Source organism: Leptopilina heterotoma, unplaced genomic scaffold (genome assembly GCF_015476425.1).
Source record: "Leptopilina heterotoma isolate Lh14 unplaced genomic scaffold, ASM1547642v1 Lhet_135, whole genome shotgun sequence".
NCBI classification, from domain to species: Eukaryota; Metazoa; Arthropoda; class Insecta; order Hymenoptera; family Figitidae; genus Leptopilina; species Leptopilina heterotoma.
This window is the reverse complement of record NW_025110854.1, coordinates 691,205-714,915: the sequence shown is the minus strand read 5'-3', so window position 1 is coordinate 714,915 and position 23,711 is coordinate 691,205. Positions and strand designations below refer to the sequence as shown.

Genomic DNA, 23,711 nt, shown 5'->3' with positions numbered 1-23,711 from the left:
TTGCTGAAAAATTTCTTCTTAAAATTAACGAATTTTATTTGTCACTTTTTTATTTACAATGATTTTTTTTAACACTTTTGTCATACTTTTTTCTCTATTTTTTTGTTCTTCTGATAAAAAATGAGCTAAAGTTCATATTTAGAGCATATTTTTCCAATGAAATTCTCTTTTTTTTTTGTAATAAAGTGCAAAGTGCTTGTGCTGTGATATTTTAATAAATAAACAGTGAGAACTTTGTTTAAAATTTTTCCAAGAAATTCTAAAGTGTTCTGTAAAAACTGATTTATAATCTCTTATAAATTTGGTAAAAATACTTTATGAAAAATGCAATTAAATGATTTAAGTCATAATTAGGACTAAAGAAATATTAACTTTATGCAATGTGATTATTAATTTTAAATTAATTAATACTAGGAAAATTATTTTTTAGTTAATTGGAGTTTTAAGCATTTGAATTTCCTTTTTTTAAAACCTGTTTGCAATTAATTTTTATTTGAATAATAATTGTTTTAATAATTAAAATTATTACCTTGAATAGATTATTTATATCAGTCTTAAATTGTTTATAAAAATTGTTCATTTAAAAATTATTTGCTTCGAGCAAATATTTATTTGACAGTAGTTACGATTATGAATTAATTAATAAATTATAAAAATTATAAAAAAATGTTGGATTCTTTTTATAATATTTTTGTTAGTAGAAATGTAAAAATAGTTTTTAAATTTAAAATTGAAATTGGTGAAATGTAAATTTTTACTTTTAAATTCAAAAATACATACACAGAACCGCATAAGTGAATTTCAAAGTAAAAAAATGAAATCGAAATTAAATCAAGAAATTTAAATAAAGAGGCGAATATAAAGCACAAACAATTTGTAAATTGGAAGTGAAAAATTTCTGTAAATTCTATTTTCTCTCTGAAACATACACTGAGAAAAATATTTTTGAATTAAATATATTTTATAATTGAATTAAACGTAATTTTTATTTCATCAAAATTATTATGTTTGATTCAAATATAGGGTAAATGCACTAGTAGTCGGACACTTAAGGATACGATCTTATATTATGCTTTTTTTCTTGAAATAGCAAATATCTACTGTGTTTATAAGCACATTATCAATTAAATGAGTTCTTCAGGATTAAAAATCATGTAAATTTGTTACAAATACTTGAGTATTTAATAAAATATAAACATTTTAATGAAAAATTACGAATGCTTTAGTAGTCGGACACTTTTTTTCCTTGTTTCTATAGTCGGACATCTGTCAGATATTTTGGATTTATAAAGTAAAACAGATAATTTTTTAATTGCTATCGGCTGGAAAATGGAATTAAACCATACTAGAAGTTATTAATATAATATTTAAATCGTATAAGTTTTAAAATTTATGATTAATTATCAGCAAAACTTTGTGCTACTCATTGCGCTACTCGAAAATGGTTGTATCTATAGTCGGACACCACGATTTTTAAAATATTAAATAAAATATTTATTGTTTAATTATTTTGTAAAATAACACTAATTTCATAAAATATAAACTTTACACATTCGTCCAGTATATTTTTTTAAGTAAATATCACAATGCATTATTATTTATTTGCCAAAAAACATGAAAGTGTCCGACTACTAGTACTGTCCGACTATACCCGCACTTACCCTATTGTTTTCTCAGTGTAAAAAATAAATTAAATTTAAAATTTAAAATGATTACAATTTTCATTTTTTATTTTTATTACAGTCGACAATTTTTAAACATATTTCTTTTATTGGAACGTTCAAAATTTTTCAAAAATCACTGTTTTCTAATTTAAAATTTTTTCTTTTTTTTAAATATTATTATTTATTTAGAAGTTTACGTTTTTTCCTGTCCAGAAAAAATTGTAACAATTTTTGTAAATTCTATATTTTTCTCATGTTCCAATGTTTTAAACGTTTAAAATTTTTAATTAAACGAAAGATTTTTATTATTGCACTGAAAAAAATGTATATTTGATTCAAATAACCGATTACTTGTCTATTATCAAATAAATGTTTTTTTGCATCAAACAATTTTTATTCAAGACATTTCTCTAAAATTGTAAACGTTCAAATGAACAAAAAATTTTTTTTCATTTAACTATTTTTAAAAGTTCCTGACTATTTTAAGCCAATTAATTAATTTATAAATTTAAGTAATTTAAATAAAAATTATTTGCTTTAAATAAATATTTGTTCGATAATAAAAAAGCAATCGATTATTTGAATCATTTTTTTTTCAATGTGTTTTAAATTAAATTATTATTATTATAATATTGTGTCAAATATTAAGAAAAAGTTACAAAGTTCCAAAATTATGCTCTTTTTTATTTAAAATTTTTTTTTTTGTTTTTTATTATTAGATTATTATATTAAATTTTAATTTAAAAAAATTTTTCTAATTAACTTTAAAAAATATTCATATCGAAAAATTTCGATATAAATATTTTTTAAAGTTAATTAGAAAAATTTTATTTACACGTGCAGAATTTTTTTCAATTAAAAATTTTTTCTCTACAACAAAAATAGAGTAGAATTTTTGTTTCCCTCAGATTGAAAAAAATAGGTGTCACCTAATTTCCTTTGACATTTATTCGTGTTCTCTAAACTTTTCATTAAAGTTAATGTAACAAGGGTCGACATAATAGATCAAAATGAAGATTGTCTAAAGTCCTCAATTCGAATTCAAGTTCCGTTCAAAGACAATCATCATGAGAGAGAACCCAATTTTAATAGCGACAACGCGCATCGTCGTCCGTCTGTTTTTAGATCATTGGCATCGATGGGGTCACTGAAATTTCATCGTGTCATGACCTCGCTACTTAAACTCGCGCGTAAATGAAAAATTAGTGGAAAATTTGATTCCGCGATGAAAAGAGAAAAAGGAAAGAAGAAATTGAAAAATAATAGGTCCATACTGTTGCGATCTTTTGCCCTCTCTCTCTCACTCTCTTTCTCTCTCTCTCTCTCTCTCTTGTCACCCAAGCAGATATAGTAATGGTGGTGTCAGGCGCACACGCATCAGTCGTTGTCGAGCCGTCGTCAATTCAAAACGTATATCTCGTGTTTTCTTTCTAATTTCAATCAAAATAATTTTCCTATTTTCAAAACGAAACATTTTTTTTCCAAAATAGTGCCACGTGATGTAAATTTATTTTTTTAGTACAAAATAAGTTTATACCGGTCGAGACAATTATTAACCGGAGAGAGAGGGAACAAAAAAATTTCCTCTTCTTTGGAGAATATATAGTTTAAATTATCACATATTATATAGAAATTAAATATAATCGGAGTAAAAATAGCATGAGGTCGAGCATTGCCCGATGATAATTTTGATTGTTACAAAGTCCAATAGCAAAACCAAACACAATAATAATAATTGTGTGAGTGTATTTATAAATATAATTTATATCTAAATGATTGAAAAATTGGTGGAGAAAAAGAGACATCTACGAATATTGTGATGGAGATTTGTTACTTTATGAAATTTTTGATTATAAGTTGGTTTTAAAAAAAAATGGTGCAGTGATAATTACTCTTAGGAGTAATTTTATTATTTATTTTTTTTTTTTGTTTAAAAAAAAACTTTTTGAAAATGGCTCCCGCGAGTACATTGAACTTTTCGGAACCATGTCAACGGTGGAGGTATCCAAAATTGGGAAGTACCGTGGAAAAACTGGATAATTCCAGGTCAAAAAGTACAATTGATCTCAAAAATAAAGAGGCTGATACGGCTTATAAAAAAATCTGCAAATTTATACGAAGACTGAAAACAAAAAAACGTGAGTTTCGAGTATTCTTTTTTTTTTCGTTTCCGAAGAGAAATTTCTTCCTTTCCTTTTTTGTATGAATAAGTTATTAATGATTTGGTGTTTTAGAAACGAAAATTTTTCTTTGATTCCTTTTTGCTAATATTGAATTTTTTTATTTATATTTTGTTTAATGTTTTCTATTTTCTTTAAAGAAATTTTATTTAAACTTTATAATTTTGAATTTTATTTGGATTAAATTTCTAAATTTACATTTAATTAAATTATTATATCATTATAATAATAATTAATATTATAATATTAATTAACACCATTTGGTGTTTTAGTGAATTTTTTAAAATAAAATTATCACTTGATCCTACATATTTTTTTTACATTTGTTTTTATTTGCTATTCACTTTGCAATTGACTTTTTTTATTTTCTACAAACAAAAAAAATTCTTTCAATTTTACAGTACATATTAAATTATTGAATTTAAATTAATTTAAATGAAATAATAATTGTATTTTTTTTAATAAATAGAATATTATTACTTTTGCTACAATTTTTTACGTTTCTTGTTTTCATTACTATTCTAATTAGATGTTTTCGAATTATTTTTTAAATAAAAAAAATTGTTTCAATTTTACAATAAATAATAAATTATTTTTTAAATTTATTTATTTTTCAATTTTAGAAAGAAGTATGTAAAGAATTTATTTTTTTTAATCAACAAAATTATAACCTACTTGATACATTTTTTTTACATTTTTCTTATTTATTATTCACTTTGCTTATTTCTATTTATTTTCCAAGTAAAATATTTAACACGTGCTTTGTGCTCGTGTATTTTACCAAGTTTTCAAATAAAAAATACTGATAATAAATTATTTAATTGAAATTCTATGAAATGAACTGATAATTTTTTTATTTTTTAATAAAAAAAATTATTTGTTCTTTTTTCTTTCATTCATTTTCTAGATGAAATATAATAAATAATTAATTATTATTAAAATTTTAATTGCATATAAAATTATGTTAAATTTAATTTAACATAATAAATAAATAAATAAATAATAGTTTGCTTTTTAAACCTTTTTAAATAGAAAAATAAAAATAATTATTTAAATGAATTATTTTTATATCAAATTTAATATTATTTTCTTTTGAAAATAAAGTAAATATTTTTATCAACTATTTTTTTGAACTTTGAAATGAGTTCGATATTATTTTTTTTCAAAATTATATTTTTTTTCGTTCGTTTACACTGAACGAAAGGTTATTGTTTCCTTATTTTACGTAAGACTTTTTTCTTATGTAAATAAATAAATATATAGTTTTATAATTTTTTGATAATATAATACTTTAATTTGGATATATTTGTAATGAAAAATTGAAACGAAAACAATATTATTACAAATAAAACAGTAAAACAGATAAAATTTCTTTGAAAATGAAAAATAATATAAATAAAGTAATTTTAATAAAAATTTACTATTTAAAAAAAAGTTACATATAGTAAAAATTTTCTATTTTTCATATAGGAAAAAGAGTAAATAGAAAAATATTTTTCAAACACAAAAATAAAAATTAATAAAAACTTTGACCCGAGTAAATTTTATCTTTCTTTATTTTTGAAAAAAAAAGAAAAAATTCTTTTAAAAGACAGTAAAAGTGTCGGTAAAGAACAAAGTATATACGAAAGAAATAAAAAAAAATTTTTTCTTTGATTTTTTGTTTTCAAAAAGGAAACGTACTGCACCTTCGAATTTTAAACTTGATTTATACAATCTAAGAAAACAAGAAGGTAATAATGGATTTTATGTGCGACTCTAAAATAAGTTGTGTTATGTAGGACAAAAATCGATTTGTTTGCCACTTTGCAAAATGCAACTGAGTCTGTTGGCACGAAAATTTTTTATTCCCCCCCCCCCCTTTTAATATATAAATATATATTCTTGTTAAGTGCACATTGCAAAATTTGTTTTGTCAATAATATAATTTGAATCTAGGAGAGGCACAAAGTATGTATAAATTTATGCATAAAAGACACACGCAAAATGATTAATTGCTAAAAATAGAATTTTAAATAAAAACACTTCGATTTATTGTTTTGTAATATAAGTAAAATAAAGAACAAAAAAAAGTGTTCCGGTTTTTTTTCTTCTCTAAAAAGATTGACGGCACAAGAAAAATAAAATTTTATCCGCGCACTAAACCGGAAGAACACCGTGTAAATAATCGTTTTTCGTTTATTTTGAAACGTCAATGGAGCGGCGCGAGATTCTAAACCAAACTCCACCATCACACACTAAATTCAATAAAGACCAACAAATTTATAACTTGTAATTTCGATCACGTTTCATCTATATAGGAGAATTATTTTTGAACCGTAACCGTATATAATTTATTTATCAAAGGAATTTTTAATTTATTTCATTAGTGTATTTATATTTTTGCCTTCTTTTTTATTCTTAGTCGTGTTTCTTGCATTTTTCTATTATTATTTTGTGTTTTTTTCTAAAAGAGAAAATAAATTTTTAACTTTTTTGGTTTTTTTTTTTTTAAAGAAGATAATTCCCGGACATAAACCTCTTTTATTATCTGATTGTAAGCTGCGCTATTTAATAATAGCTAAATTTCAATTAAATTAATGATAAATTTTCTAAATTAGACATTCAAGGAAAACAGTCGTAAATTTAACAATGTGCAAATCTACTTATTTTTGTTTTTAAAAGCGTTTGTTCTTTGAACTTGATGACTGTCGTAATACGTCATTTTGTTGATATTAGCATTAAACGTTGAAATACACACGGTATAATTTTGCCTATTAATTATGTCTCTCCTCTAATATAAACAGCGATTATTTGTTCACACTTTTGTAAACAAATTATTTTTGATTTCCAATTTTTGCAATTTTTTTTTTACTTGAATGATTGAAAAAAATGCTTAATTTTTTTCCTATATTTAGATTGAGCTTTAAATTTTATTTAAATTATTTAAATATTTTATTATTTTATTATTATTTAATAATAATAATAAATATTATTATTTTATTTGCATTTATTAATTAATTTCCAATTTTTTCCAATTTTTTCCAATTTTTGACGTTTTTTACATTTTTTTTTTACTTTTGAGTGCGATTAGAAAATATTAAAAATATTAAAAAATATTTATTAACAAAATAAATTTTTTTAGCTCGTGAATTAAATAATTATTCTTTTTTGTCTTTTTATGGTAAAATTAGTTTTAAAAAAATACATTTTTTCGTAGGCGTGACCTAATATTTGATGATATAATTGAGTATATCATTCATTGTGGCCTCTCTTCTCAAGTAACGAACGTCACCGTTTTCTTGACCCATTTTTCTAAAGCGACAACGAGTTTGACTCAATTTCCAATCGGTCATTCGCTTATTAAGCTTACTTATCTATTATCAAATAAATATTAACTTAACCAAATAATTTTTATTTGAGCCGAATGAACTCTATTTAAACTATAAATAAATAGTTATTTTTAGAACAAATTAATTTTAACTATATAGTCAAATATTAAATAAAATTTGTATTATTATTGCCATAATAATAATTAATTATTTACATAGCTAATAATTATAATAATTAATTAATAAATAGTCATGATTAATATAGTAATTTTATTAATAATAAAAAATAAGACTAAAAAACAAAACAATAAATAATAATATTCGAAAAGTCAAAGTCTCGAATATTACTAAATAAATAAATAGGTACTAATAATTTTAATTATTATTATAATTTTTATTCCCATTATTATTAGAATTTCCTTTTATTATTTTGCTATTATTTATAATAAATAATTTTTACATGGAATTCAATAAAAAAATGAAAAATATTTGAATAATTTTTATCATATTTTTGCTGTGGAGGAATAAAAAAAAATAAAAATAAATTTGTATGAGGAAGACTTATTGAAATCAGAAATATTTTGTGGCTTCTTTAAATATTTTCCTGGTTCATTCATCTCGAATGAATCACGAGTGTCTTTTCAACTGTCAAAAATGTTCCAACTGTCAAAAAGAACATTTGATATAATGCAATGCAAAGAAAAATTGCAAAAAATAATTTACACACTAAAGCGAATAGAAAAAATTTTTCTTTGATGAGCTCTTTAATTAAAAATAAAAAGAATCAACGTCTGATGCAGAAGGGAAGTGCATTCAAAATACGTAATTTGTCCTTCACTCGTTCCGGTATTGTCAAAACCATTTGTTATTTATTTTTCTTTTTTAACATTTATTTATAATTAATATTTTAATAAATTATTTACATTGTTATTTGTTTTATTATTTTGAGAAAGAGAGAAAAAAAAAGATATTTTTGTATGTAGAATATATTTCTTTGAGTTACAGAAAAAATGTTATTATCGTTTTTTAATTTCGTATTTTGGTTATATTCAATTGTAATCTCAATCATATTTTCATTGTAATTTTTCTTTTTTGTGCGAGTAATTAAATTGCAATTTTTTTGGGGAATTTATTTTTTGTTGTAATTAAAAGTGTACTTTATTTTTTGTTGTAATTAAATTGTAATTTATTTGTCGTTTTAACTAAATTGTAATTTATTTGTCATTGTAATTAAATTGCAATTAATTTATTGTTGTAATTACATTGCAATTAATTTGCGATTGCAGCTAAATTGAAATTTAATTTATTGTTTTGTAATTGAATAGCAATTTCTTGTTCAAATTAAATTACAATTTCTTGTTCTAATTGAATTATAATTTCTTGTTGCATTAAATTACAATTTTTTGTTGTAATTAAATAACAATTTCTTGTTGTAATTAAATAACAATTTCTTGTCGTAATTAAATTACAATTTCTTGTTGTAATTAAATTACAATTTCTTGTTGTAAATAAATTACAATCTCTTGTTGTAATTAAATTACAATTTCTTGTTATAATTAAATTAGAAATTTGTGATTGATAACTAAATTTCCATATAATATTGTTAAAATTCAATTTTTCTATAAAAATTAAAATCTAATTTGTACATTTTAATGAAAAAGTTTAATTTTCGAATGCAAAATAATGAAACACCACTAATAAAGTATGAAAAATTATTTATTTTACCATTAATTTACATGAAGAGATTTATATTTTTATTTAAAAAAAATTTTTTTATCGGTGATCCTAAAAATAAAAAAAAATGTGAAAATATTTAAAGACGGATATTTTTGAAGAGTACCAGCTATTTTTTTTCTTCACTAACGGTCAAGGATTTTATAAAATCACTTGTTTTTTATTAACACATTATTATGAATAGAATTATGCTCTATTTGACAGTTATTTTTTATCTTTTTGTTTATTTAAATAATTGTCAACCTCATGCGAAAAAGACTTTGAAAAATCTTTAAGCGGAAAATTATCTTCTATATAACAAATTTTTTCACTGCTGGTTTTTTTTGTCACTAAAAATGATAATTGATCTCAATTATTAATATTAATAGTTAATATTTTTGTTACAATTTTTATTTCAAACATTATTAATTTTAAAAATTTATTTATTAGGTATTTATGTTAATTTTCATTATTTTTATTATAAATGATTATTTTTCTATTTATTAATTTCTATTAGGTATTATTTTTATTTATTATTATTATTATTTGTATTATTTGTTAAAATTTTTATTAATAGATTATTATTCGTGTTATTATTTATTATAATTTATTTGTTTATTATTATTGTTAGTTCGTAAAAGTTCAAAGGCTCGAAATTATTGGTCAGTTGGGAATAATGATATTATTCTTGGTGTTGAAATTTAGTGGCTGTAAAAACAAAGCGAGAAACGAGCGCTATTTTCGCTTTGTGCATTTGGAGTTGACGAGCATTATGCAAAAATAGCGCAGGAGACTTTCAAATAGTCCGCGAGGTAAATAAGTTACTCACCAGAATTGCTGATCTCTCAGCGGAAGAGAGCTTTTCCTAAGCAAACTTTATATTTATGTCGAACTTCGCGATACATACAATTATCCTTTGACCTTTTCCTCTCAACATAATTTACAATATAAATCTTTTTTTCATACTATTTCTCAATTTTCTTAAAATTTCATTTTCTATTTTTTTCATTCAAAGAAAAAATGTTTACTTCGATTATATTCTCTTTAGAAGAAACAAATGATTTCATTTTGATTTTTCTCTTTGAAAGAAAAATTATTTTATTTTATTTTAGAAAGAAAAATTGTTTTATTATGATTTTTCTCTTTTAAGAAAAATAATAGTTTTACAATAATATGTTCTCTCTTCTTTTTACAATTCAAAGGGAAAAAAAATTTCATTTTATACATTTACATTCAAAAGAAAAATAAAAATACTGGAAAAAATCGAGAATGCACAGGTTAAAATTGGATTTTATTTTCAAAGTGTATATAATAAAAATATTGGAAAGAATATTGTGAATATAGAGGTGGAAATGGGATTTTATTTTCAGTTATGTATATATATAATATTTGATAATTAATTTAAAATTTTTATATTTGCTATGCGATAAAGTCCTCTTATCTCACAGATAGTTGATCTTTGATTTAAGTTGATTTTTTTTAAATTCATTTTATTTGACTAGGGATTTATTTCAAATTGATGATTTATTAATTGAGAGAAATACACCGAAAATATTGACAAAAAAATAGAAAATTAAAAAATTATTAGAGGAAATTTGTATATTTTTTTCTATTTATAGAAAACATTTTTTTAAATTAAAATTATCCAAAATAATAAGTAGCAATTTTCTAAATAATTATTTTCTGGGTAATTATCCCTTGTAAATAATTATTTTTCCAAAAACTTTTTATAATATATTTTCATAAAAATTTATTTTCTGAATACTTACTGTTTGAAAAATATAAATTGCTTGAATAATTATTTTGTAAACAATAACTAATGTTTAAATAATTATTTTTTAAACAATAATTAATGTTTAAATAATTATTTCGTAAGTAATTATTGTTTGAATAATAATTTTGTAAATTTGTTGCGAATAATTCTTTTGTTGATAATAATTTGTTGACGAATTAATTTTGAAAATAATTTTGAAAATAATTTTGATTGTATCGATGATTTTTCGCTGTACTATAGCATTTTGGTTTTTCTTTTTTTTCTATGGGTGGTGCGATGTACAATGCAGGCAAGGATGGAAGTAAGGTGACAACAGTGGTGGCGACTGCTGGAGCTGGTTCAGATCGTCCTCAGGAAGTGTCATACACGGACACTAAAGTCATTGGAAATGGCAGCTTTGGAGTCGTCTATCAGGCAAAACTCTGCGACACTGGCGAAATGGTCGCTATCAAGAAAGTTCTTCAAGATAAAAGATTTAAGGTAATTAATTCCCCTATTTTATTTCAATTTTTATTTTCTTTTACTTATTTATTTTTTGCAATATACAAACATTAAAATAAAATTAAAAAATCAAATACAAAAAATAATTTTTCTTCTACTAATATTTTTCCTTTTTTGAATTTCAGAACAGAGAATTACAAATTATGCGGCGCTTAGAGCACTGCAACATCGTAAAACTCAAGTATTTCTTCTACTCTAGTGGTGATAAGGTAATTTTCAATTGATTTGATTTTTCAAAAACAAAAAGTGTAAAAGATAAAATATTTAAAAAGTATCGACAATGAAAATCGATGCATTACTAAGAAGGCAGTTTGATAAAATTCTACTTTTTTTTATTTGCAAAATAGATTTTGGTCGTATTTTTCTATAATCTAAAATTCGTTGAAACAAAGTATTTTCGCAAAATTGAGTTCGATCTCGTTTGATTTCTTTCTTTCTTTCTTTCTTTCTTGCATTTTAAGTGGAGAATTTTTTTTATTGTAAAATATTTTTAAAAAAGTATTTTTTGGAATATAAAAGAAAAATTAATGACACTAATGTTTCGAACATTCAAATGAACGACTAATTGTTTATTTATTTAGATATTCCAACAATTATTTTTTTAATGCATTGTGAAAATTTGAATTTTATAGAGAAAACATTTTTTATGATCCGAAAACTTCTGAACGTTCAAATGTACGAAATTTATTTATTTCTTCTTCAAATTAGATTTTTATTACAATAATTTTGCGTCACTATGAAGAAAATTATTTTTTAAAGTTATTAAATGTAGAATTAAAGGTTTTAATCTTCTGACCGCGGGGTCATTGTAAATAAAAAAATAAAATATTTTTAATAAAAAGAAAATAATAAAAAAAAAGATTTCATTCTTTTGAACGTTCCAAAGCTGTAGATCATAATTTTTTTGTAATTTATAAAAATTAATTGTTAACTAATTAAATATTTAATCTGTTTCATGTTTCATTTTGTTAAAGTACATACTTATTGAAAATATTTTAAATAGAAAAAATTTCATTCATTCGAACGTTCAAAACTGTAGGAAAATAAAATTTTACGGGAAATAATCCTTTTAGAAAAATAACTGTTTATTTGTTAAATTAAATATGTTGCATAAATTCTATTAAGTATTTAATTTGATCCAATTCGTAAAGTTTGTTTTGTACAAATTATCGCAAAAATTGGAAAAAAATATTTTTAAAAAATTAGAAAAACAATTCAGTAATAATTTTTTTTAATGTTCACAAAATTCTGAACTTTCAAATGAACGAATACATTTTAAAAATTTTTTCTACCTGTAAAAATAATTACATTTTACATATTTTTTTAAATAAAATTTAATTCGGCTAAATTTTGGATATTTTACTTTTTTTTAATCATTAAAAATTAAAAATGTTATACTGCCCGTAAAAATATTCTAAATACAAAAAATAAATAAAATGATTAAAATAAAAGTTTTGCTTCAAAATTAAAAGAAAACTAAGTATAATAATAAAAATTGTGTATTAATTAATAAAAATAATTTATTAAATTTTAAATAAATAAATTTTGGACTAAATTTGTAAAATAAAGAAGTAACAAATTAAAATAAATTAATAAATTGCTTGTAAATTAATTAAATATAATTTTACCAATAAGATATTAATAATAATAAAATTTGACCTGACAAAATCTATTTTCCAAGTATAATTAAAAATCTGTTCATTCCTTTTTTTCTTCATCATTATTTTATTTAGAAGTTCTTTTTTTCCTGTTTCAATATCAGTTGACTGTTGAAGTATAACTTTTTTTTTATTTTTTATTACTTTTTATAACTCGGAGGATTATTATTGACTTTTATGAGTTTTACCTAATTTTCTTTCACGAGTTTTTGTTTCTCGGATATAGAGGATTTAGAATTATATTGAACCATAAAAAAAAAGTTTTAGATATATCCTTTTTTTGAGCCTTGTCAGAAAGTTTGAGCGATAAATTATATTAGTGTATAACAGTGAAAAATTTATTTTGTTTTATTTTCTTTTCTTTTGTTTTTAATAATTAATTTTGTTAAAATTTTTCGTTTTAAAGCATGGATCATTGTTATATTACTTTTTTTGTAGAACGTCTTAAACGCGACTAATCCAGTTTTTCACGTCGACGTAAGTTGGAGAGCGAACCCAGTAGTTAAAAAGAAAATTCCCCTTTAACCATGAGATCGGCCTAAAGTTTGCTTTTAGTGGCCACAATTGTAATTTTGTGGTGTAATTTCATTTCTTCTTTTCACCGTTTTTTTCGATAATAAATAACTATCGGAAATATTTACTTTTTTCGTATTTGAAATTTTTTAATTTTTAATTTTTTTTATTTGAGAAGAGAAAATTGGTTTTGAAAATTTTTTTCGTCATTCGGTATTTAAACTAGTTTTAAAGATGTATAAAAATTTTTTTTGATTCTATATACTGTTTTAAAAATATTACTTGTTTTCAATACTTTTTTTTAAGTTATTTTTGTTTTAAAAACTAAAACAAATTAAATATGAGTCTATTTTTTGAATATTTATAGTAATTCCAAAAAAGTTAAATTTACAATTATTAATTTGCTAATTCTAATAATTTTATTGTATATGAGAAATATAAAAATCGAAAATGGAGTAAAATTCTTCTTTTAACAAACTTTGGAAGTTTCGCTTATAATTACAGAAATGACAAGAGTTCTTGAATACAGATATTAATATTTAATATGTAATAAAAGAGCACAATTCTCTTATTCATGAAAGTTTTGAACGTTTAATTAAAAATAATAATAATAAAAATATATTCCCTCACTGATGTAAAATGAATGTTCAGAACTTGAAGCACATTCACCTCTCGCTAAACTTTTTTAGTTTAATTAAAAAATTTTTTTACAAAGCTAGTAGTTAACGCTGCTTTGCTAGTTTTAGTAATTTTTTTTTTGCACATAAAGTGTCTGTAGAGACATAATTTATGTTCGAAAAAAAAATATTGTGTTTTAATTAAAATTGACTCCGAGATTTTGTTCTAATTAATATTGAACTTTTTGAGGATTTTTTTTTGTTCTGTTTATTTTAATTTATTTCAATTTTTCTGTAAATTTGTTTTGAGTGATTATTTATTTTTCATTTTAGAAGGACGAGGTTTACCTCAATCTAGTCCTGGAGTATATCCCCGAAACCGTGTACAAAGTTGCCCGACACTACAGCAAAAGTAAACAGACGATACCAATCAGTTTTATTAAGGTAAGAATTATTTTTCTATTCTTTTAGAAAGGGGTTAATTTTTTTCAAATAAATAGTTTTCATTGAATTATAATCATTGCCAATCTAATTACAATTTTTTCGATTAATAATTTGTAAAAATTATGGAATTAATTAAAAATAGGAAAAAAATTTCAACTTAAATATTAATTATTTTGTCGAAGGTAAGAAAAAAAAATAAAAAAATTTTTATTTTATATTCATAATGAGAATAAAATTATACGTTTCTTTTTCTTTGAATTTTTTTTTTCTCTTTTGTTTTACTTAATGAAGAACTAATTTGTTTGATTTCTATATAATTGGAGACAATTTAATCATCATTTGGATAGAAAGTTAAAAAATAATTTCGTGAGGAAATGGAATTGTTATTAAATCGTGTAACTCTATTACTTCAATAATTATTATATATTATTATATATCGTTATAATGAACATTTGAAAAAGTGATAATGAAATAATTTTAATAATTTAAAATTAATAGTCATGTTTTTCTAATAATTTGTCTTTTTGTCATTTTCAGCTGTATATGTATCAACTATTTCGTTCACTGGCGTATATTCATTCATTGGGAATTTGCCACAGGGATATTAAGCCGCAAAATTTGCTTCTTGATCCAGAGACTGGAGTTTTAAAGCTCTGCGATTTTGGTTCGGCCAAACTTCTAGTTAAAGGAGAACCCAATGTGTCTTACATTTGCAGTCGCTACTATCGCGCTCCTGAATTAATCTTTGGTGCTATTGATTACACTACAAAAATTGGTAAATTCACATTGTTTTTTCTATTTTGAAAATTAATTTATTTAAGTGATTGCTAAATTACGAACGAATTAAAATTTCGAATTATTGAAAACACATAAAATTTGATTCAAAAATTAGTTTATAAATTCCTTTTCCAATAATTGTGTAATTAACTAATTTAACAAGTATTTTGAAAATTAATTAATATAAATTTTAAAAATGAATTTAAAAGAATTTTAAAAATTCATTTATGACAATTTCAAAAATTTATTCAAGAGAATTTTCAAAATAATTTAATAATTTTTGGGATCTTTTGTTATTTGTCTACTTTTTAGGAAATCTAGTTTTTTCTATGTAATTAACTATTTAATTTATTATATACAAATTTTTTTAATTAATTTATAAGAATTTACAAAATTAATTTAAAGGAATTTCAAAGTTGTTGAAACGAATTTAAAAATATTATGTAAAAGAATTTTTACAATAATTATTAAAATTATTTTTTTATTTGGCTATTTTTTAGAAACTATAGTTTTTCTGTATAATTAATTAATTTTAGTAATTAATTTATAAGAATTTTAATGGTAACTTTTAGAATTACTTTTTTTTATTTGACTATTTATTTTTAGAAAATGTAGTTTTATCTAGAAAGAAATTTTTTCTTTAATAATTATTATTGTAGGTATAGACTTTTAATTTTAAAAATGAATGATAATTTTCAACGGACTGAATAAAATTTTTCTTTCGTCCTTTTCTTTTAGATGTATGGAGTGCAGGCTGCGTTTTAGCAGAACTTCTTCTCGGACAACCAATTTTTCCCGGTGACAGTGGCGTAGATCAACTCGTTGAAATTATTAAAGTTCTTGGTACACCGACACGTGATCAGATTCGTGAAATGAATCCAAATTATACAGAATTTAAATTCCCGCAGATAAAGTCTCATCCTTGGCAAAAGGTAATAATTTTATTCACTTTTTTATTTTTTTTAAGGTAATAATTCATATTTCTTTCTAAAAAGTATTAAAAAAAATACCAACAGTGCAGTTTTCTTCCTATTTATAATATTTAAATTGAATATTATTTTTCAATAAATAAATTAAATTAATTTGAAAATTTTTCAAGAATTTCAAGTTTTACAAAAATTTTTTTCCTAAAATTGAGTTTAAACACTTTTTAAAAGTATTGAAAAGAAAACGGAAAATTTTTAAAAATGATGTTAAAAAAATTTATAGATTATTTCCTAATTATTTCTTAAGTGTCCAAAAATAATTTTTAATATCTTTTTTTGTCGGCACAGTAACTGTCACGTTTTTTTTTAATTTTATAATATATAATCATACATTTTTCTTACTGTTATTATACTCGATAATATTTATACATTCCTTTATTCATTTTGTGACTAAATTCATTGAAATTAAATTTTCATAAGATAATGAATGTATCATTATGAGTAATAATCGTACAGATAAAAAAAATTAAATTAACAATTCTTTTTGCAGAAATATTATTTTATTTCGTATTTGAGGAATTATTAAAACGTTCCTTTTTTTCGGTGTAATAATTAAAATTAGATGCACTCCATTTTCATTATTTTTTAACCAAGGACACACGTAATCATGGTTTACAGTTTATGCTACAACGAATGAGCGCGCCAAAGTGTTCCACGGAGCACCAAAAGATTAGAGTAAGTGGTACATATAATTTGAAATATGTTCTTACACAATATGGCTGCCAGAAATCTTCGTGTTTTGCCGATTACAAGGACTAACAAAACAGAAAAAGAAACTTTGGAAAAAAATTTCCAAAACAGAAATAAAAAAAACTCGATCTTGTAGAATTTTACCATTTTTTTGTGAGCTATTTTCTGCTAACATAAAATATTTTCAATAATAATATTGCTCTGGGGTAAAATGAACAATATCTATGGATTCTATTTATATTGACAATTTTTTTTTTTTTTTTTTTTGTTTAAAGAAAATAAAAATTTAACTCTTTTTTTCAAATCTGGAGGCAGCTAACAATTTACTAACACTAATAAAGAATTTGACGAATGAGAACATCACTTACTCTAATGTTTCGGTGGTTTCGCAAAAAAAGAAAAAAAAACACAAAGGAAAAAAACAATTTAATTCTCCTGTGATTGACAGTGAAAATATTTCGAACAAGTATTTGAAAGTATTTTCGTATGTAGGTGGCTATAGAAAACTCATCGTATTAATTAATAATATCCATTTATTATTCTCATTTTAATGAAGTTTCGTTAATCAAGTAACAAACTCTGCTATGCATTTTCTTTAATTTTCCAACGAAACTCATCTGTAAGCTTTCTGTGAGAAATTAAACATTAATTTTTGTTTACATCTACTTTGAAAGTTGAGTTACTGTTATTCACATGAATCGACAATTTCTTTTCTCTACTACTTTTTAAATGCAGGCCTCGATAGTATGATTTTTTTGGACTCCTTGAATTTTTTTAAAAAGTCGACTTTTTATAACTTGTTTTGCAAAAATGCAACTTTTTTTGCTTTTCTTCCAAATATTGAAACAAAAAAACCACTTTTTTCGTAAAAAAAAATTTTTATTTCGTTTTTTATACTGCGAAAAATAATTTTAGTAAAATCTTTCAAAAATTATTCAAAAATATTTTAGAAAGTTTTCAAATAATTAAAATTTTGTAAAATTATTGAAATTATTGCAACTAATTGATTTTGAAAATATTTCAATAAAATTTTAGAAAATCAAATTTTGAAGAATTTTAATTGCAAATCTTGAAAATCATTAAATTCTTAAAAAATTTTAATGGGAAATCTTCAAATGAAAATTTCTGAAAATTTGCTATATATATTAAAATATTTAAAAAAAAAACTAATTCTTAGACTTCTTTTTGAATTATAATTTTTTAAAGTTCAGTTCAGTTCAGTTATATTTTCATATTTGCAATTAAAATTATGGAGAAATTCATATTTGTAATTAAAATTTTCCAAAATCTTGATTATTTTTTAATATTTACCCAAACATTTTTTAAAAACTTCAATCATTTTCAAAATTTATTACTAAATTTCAATTATTGTAAAATTTGTTAATTGTATAAAATTAAAAAATCTATTATTATTCAAAAATTATTTAATATTATTTTTAAAAAACCAATTTTAAGAAGGTTTATTTAATATAAATTTCTACAAATCAATTATTTTAAATATTTTCGGTTACTTATTTTCAATAATTCCCCTGAACGAATAATATTTTTAAAAAAACATCATAAACAATTACAGTTATTTATAAAAAATAAAAAATTTTGAATTTAATTAATTGAATTCCCTAAGAACTTTCGGAAAATTATTAAAAATAATTGATTTAGAGAAGAGGTTAAATAAAAAATTCTAGAAAAAAATTAAATTTTGGAAGGGTTACATTTGTAGTTTTTAGAAGTAATTAAATTTTAAAAGGTTTGATATTGATATATTTAATTCTTGGGGAAAAAAATAACAACTGTTTAAATATTTATTTATCAAAAATTGTTGAAGTTTTGAATAATTGAATTTGGAAATCAGTGAAAAACGGGAAAATACAGAATGAAATTTTTGTAACAACACTGAATAAAATAAACGACCTTTTCGACTGTTTTCGCGCGTTAAATTCGATCCGAGGTCTGAAATATAGATTTTTATTTAAAAATACAAACAATTCCAAATGAAGAAGAGTAAAAATTGCAGAATAAAAAAAAAACTCACTGCACGTATATCAAATTTAGAAAATAGTGATTGGTTAAAAAAAATACTCCCACAAAAAAAATCAATATCGTAGAAACTAATCCATTTTGTTATTGTGATAAAAATTTCTCTCAGCAATTAAAAAATTCGGAAATTAATTCTTCTCTGCAAATAACGATTTTCCCTTTATTTTTTTCTACGTATAGAAACTAATTTGTTTCCCCAAAAATATTGTTTTCCTTTTGCATAATTGTAATTTTTTTTTCAAATTTTTAGGTCAAATAAATGAGTTTACAAAAAATGAAAAACACCTTTTTTTCTTCGCAGGTCTTTAGAGCACGTACACCACCAGAAGCGATGGAATTGGTGGCACGATTACTCGAGTATACACCGTCGTTAAGAATGACACCACTACAAGCATGTGCACATTCATTTTTCGATGAATTGCGAGATCAAAATACCCGATTGCCAAATGGACGGGAATTGCCGCCACTATTTAATTTCACCGAACAGGAATTGGGAATTCAGAAAGAATTAAATACAACTCTAATACCGTCTTATATGCAGACATCAGAGACAACTGGCAATCAATCAGAGGCCACGAGTGCTACCGCTGGAGCCAGCGGTAATTCTAGTGATAACAACGTCAACACCAATACACCTTCCATTACACAAAATACTGACCCGAGCCAATCAACAATGGCTTAAATCTTCTTTTCTAACGTTGCGTGTTTGCAAAGGATACAATTTTTATTTCAAATAACCCTCCCCCTCTCCCCCATCATAATCATCGAAAAAAAGGGAACGACGAAATATCACGTCATTCTTTTTTTTCTCCAAAAAAGAAAAAAAATGTCCCAATTTTCCCGAAATGTAAATTATATAAAAGAAAAAAAGAAAACTCAACGCCACTCCGATGCAGCGCGATTGATTTTGAGCCCCGCCTGCAAATCTCAAAATTCCTTCCAATAAGATTTAAAAGAAAAAAGAAAAATATGCTCTCGTCTCGTTTTGCACGCACGCCCAGCTCAATGTCAAATTGCGTGATCGGTAGTATTAGTTCAGTGTATATATATATATGAAAAAGAAAAAAGAATTAAGAAAATGGCAAGATTCAATTTTGATTCGAAGTCTCTAACGATAACGGCTAAAAAAAAAAGAAAGCGACAACTATTCGAGAATTATATATTTAATCCCCTTTTTTTGTCAACATTGTAGAGTTTAAATAAGTCGCTAGAAAAAAATTCAGACAAAAACCTTGTACACGCAAAAAATCTTTAATTGCATTTTGAAATTTTGTTCAATTCTAAGGAATGAGAAATAATTTATGACATTTCTTGATTTTAAGAAGTGAAATTCACATAAATTATTCAGAAAGAAAAAGAAATTAATTTTCAATATTTCAAATATGCAAAAAAAGAAAACTGACTTGTGCAAGAAATTTTGAATATTGTCACACACTTTTCTCAAAGATCGAAAAATATCTTCAAATTTTCTTTCTTTTTCTACCTTTTCTCTAAATTAACGATTTCCAAAATGACTAATTTATTTGGGAAAGATTTTTTTTCTCTAATTCTTTTTTATAATACTCTCGAAATTTGTTTTTAAATTCATTTTTCTATTTTATAAATTTGATGAAGTAAATTTTAATTTGAGAAATATAAATTCAGATTTAATTTTTAAAAATTGAAAATTGAATATGAATTAAAAATTAATAATCTATAGTAAATAATAAAATTCCGTTGATACGGCATTAAATGATTTGTCACAAAAGACAAATTGTGAAATTGTTTCTTTGTAAATTCGTTTTTAAAAACAGAAAAAAATACGACAAACTTCTACTTGCATTAAAGAAGTGATATTTAAAACTTTTTAAGAAACGAATTTTTTGCTCTAACAAAACGTTTTTGAGAAAAAAGTGCATGCAATGTTTTTTTGAAACAATTTTTAAAAATGCGACATGTTTAAACTAAGGGAATGACTCTCTCTCAAAATTCAAAGTCGACCTCGAAGATTTGTCTGTTTATGCCTTATCTTGTACATAGACTACGGGTTTTTTTTCTCCCTTTTGGCAAGACGTGAACAATTGTCTTTTTTTGTACATTATCCACTAGCCTTGTAGCCTCGGTCAAAATATCATTTTTTTTGCTGGGAATAAGACACATCTTATTTTCTTTTTTTTCTAAGGTATACAAATTTTAGCACATGAATGATACTGAAAATTGGAAAATTTTTAAGAATTTGAATAATTAACGTTAAAGTTAATTATTACTTAATTTGAAGAAAAATGATTTAATTTGAAAAAAGTGATTTCATTTCTTTTAGAAATTGATAATTGAATTTTGTAATTTACAAATTAATAATAAAATGAATTTACTAAATTGATTTTTTAGAATAATTTTAAGTAAATATACAAATTCTTAAAATGATAAGTGATTAATGTAAAAAAATTAATTATTGGCTCGCATTTCAAAAAAAATTAATTTTTGGAAATTAAATATAATTAAAAAATTTGTCCATAAAGTCTATTTCTTTCAAAAAAAATTTTCTTCTGTACTTTGTTTATTTCTCTCTTCTAGATAGAAAAAATGAGTTTCTATTTCTTCCTTTTTTCCCGTGAGAGGGAAATACAAAGGGAAAAAATGTCGAAAACACGAAGAAAAGAATAAATTCATACAAAAAAAAAGGTTTTTAATAAATTTTTTCCAATTTTCTGCATCACTGTTTTTGAAATAAAGCAGATGGAATACTTTTTGAAAGAGAGGGAAAAAAGTGCCAGAGAGTTTGAGCAAGAGAAAAAAAAAGAAGCGAGAAAAGTATAAAAAAAAGAACTGGATCAAAGAGGTGAAAAAACCTTAGGATTCATTTTAGATTTTTATCCATGTTGATAGTTTTCATTAAGATTTTAACAATTTACTTCTTTTTTTTAAATGGACACAACTTTACGCAAGTTTTGTCTACAAAAAAAAATTATTTAATCTTTCCTCCGATCGCATGAAACTTTGAATCATTTCAAAGCTTCGCTGTATATTTTTAATCGTATAAACACAACACGTACACTATATTTTCTTCTTCTTCTTCTTTAAAATGTCAATCACTTTTTCTACGGCTTTTGGATCTCAAACGTACTCGCTGGAGACTTTGTGATATTATAAAAAAAAAATTATTTTATTCATTAACATATTAATAGGTATAATAAATTGTCGAAGAAAAAAAACAAATTTCAATTTGTAAAAAAAAATGAAATGAAAACAATGTAAAGCAACTGGCTTTTCGTCTTTAGTAGTAAAATTAATTTTATCCATTTAACCACAATTTTTGACGAGAAGACAAATTTTCAATTTATGTAAAAAAAAAAATAATGAAGCAATCGTCTTAGTGCAAACCAACAAGAATATAAAATAATTAACAAATAATTGTACCAAGCGCTCTAAATAGAGAAGACACATTGAAATTCTTGTTGAATTTCAAAAGGCAGCGAGAAAAACAAATTTTTTGAATATGAAACGTTTTAAATAACGACGATTACAAAAAAGAGTAGAACACATAAAAACACACACACACACGACTCGAATATAGAATGTTGATTATTATTATTTATCGTAATTATATGAAGTATAATAAATGAATTACTTGATTAGTAATAAATCCCTATGTACTTTATTTAAGAGATAATAATAACGCGTGATATCGTTGTATAAGTTTTTGGCGACTGTGATAAGCCTTGATTTTTTTTTCATTTTGACTCATATTTTAATATTCAAGGCAGTCACCAACGAACAGCGCAGAACAAACCGAGAAGACGATTTATTTTTTCGATCGAGTCGATCGGCTTTTTTTCTTTGCTTTAATCGAGCAAAACTTGGATTTTACATAATTGTAATGTAAAAAACCAACATTTGGGACAATGGGGAAGGGGTAGGGTGGGGATTTTTGAGGGAAAGGGAAAAGAGCCCGTGTAAAAAAACCGAAAGTCTATATATATATATAAATAAATAAATAAATAAATACTTTATATAAATAATTATAAATAAATGAATAAATATGTATGTATATACTTATTATACATGTATTATAATATTATACATGTTATACGGTGTATATAATATATTATGTAATATAATATATAAATATAATATATAAATATATTATAAAAAATATATTATACATAATATAATATATTATAATATATGTATATATACCTACATATATATTTAAAGATAATTTTAATAATAGTAATTATTAATTATAGAGACGCTGCTGTTGTGTAAAGAATTAAATGAAAAACGAAAAATGCGATTTAGAGAAAATTAAATAATATTATTCCTCACTGCTCGAGGTTTTCGTTGCCTCCGTTTTACGATCTCCGACTCTCCTTCGCTCCACGTCATTTAGCTTCTACTTCTTAAAAAAAAATATTAATAAAAAATGAAAAAACTAGCGAAATGTAAGTGTAATAATTGTTTATATCATTAATAAATTAATTAAAGTTATAAATATATATATGTATAAATATATATGATATATATTCATATGTGCGCATATTATTGTGTACATGTGTGATGAACCTTGTGTGACTGTGCATAATGTATATACAGTGAAATTGCTCGTGCTGTAATTTAGAAGCTAAAATAAACAAAATTACAAAAACCTTTGGAATAAATCAGGAATTTATTGTTAAATATTAATAATAGTAACAAAAACTTTGTAACTACTTTCAAGTAACAAAAAATTGTTATTAATACTGACATTGTTATTGTTATTATTATTTTTTCAGTTAATATCTTTATTATTAATATAAATTAATTTTTTCTCAACTCATTTTCTCAAATCATTTTTTTCAAAAAATATTGCTTTTTTTAAGAATAATAG

General features: G+C 22.8%; 1 protein-coding gene across 3 annotated transcripts in view; it reads left to right on the top strand.

The window, feature by feature from the left end:
- Nucleotides 1-20,925, top strand: part of LOC122497615 (glycogen synthase kinase-3 beta) — a 71,240-nt gene extending 50,315 nt beyond the window's left edge. Inside the window, exons 1-7 of one of the 3 annotated variants that reach the window (XM_043604840.1) lie at nucleotides 3,041-3,802; nucleotides 10,932-11,122; nucleotides 11,269-11,352; nucleotides 14,265-14,375; nucleotides 14,913-15,150; nucleotides 15,891-16,084; nucleotides 19,167-20,925. In XM_043604840.1, the coding sequence (XP_043460775.1) occupies nucleotides 3,616-3,802; nucleotides 10,932-11,122; nucleotides 11,269-11,352; nucleotides 14,265-14,375; nucleotides 14,913-15,150; nucleotides 15,891-16,084; nucleotides 19,167-19,547 (1,386 nt within the window). In that variant the 5' untranslated portion in view covers nucleotides 3,041-3,615 and the 3' untranslated portion in view covers nucleotides 19,548-20,925. Of the gene's footprint in view, nucleotides 1-3,040; nucleotides 3,803-10,910; nucleotides 11,123-11,268; nucleotides 11,353-14,264; nucleotides 14,376-14,912; nucleotides 15,151-15,890; nucleotides 16,085-19,166 lie in introns of those variants that run through there. The other 2 variants (XM_043604842.1, XM_043604841.1) reach the window with 2 other exon arrangements.
- Nucleotides 20,926-23,711: the final 2,786 nt, after the last annotated feature.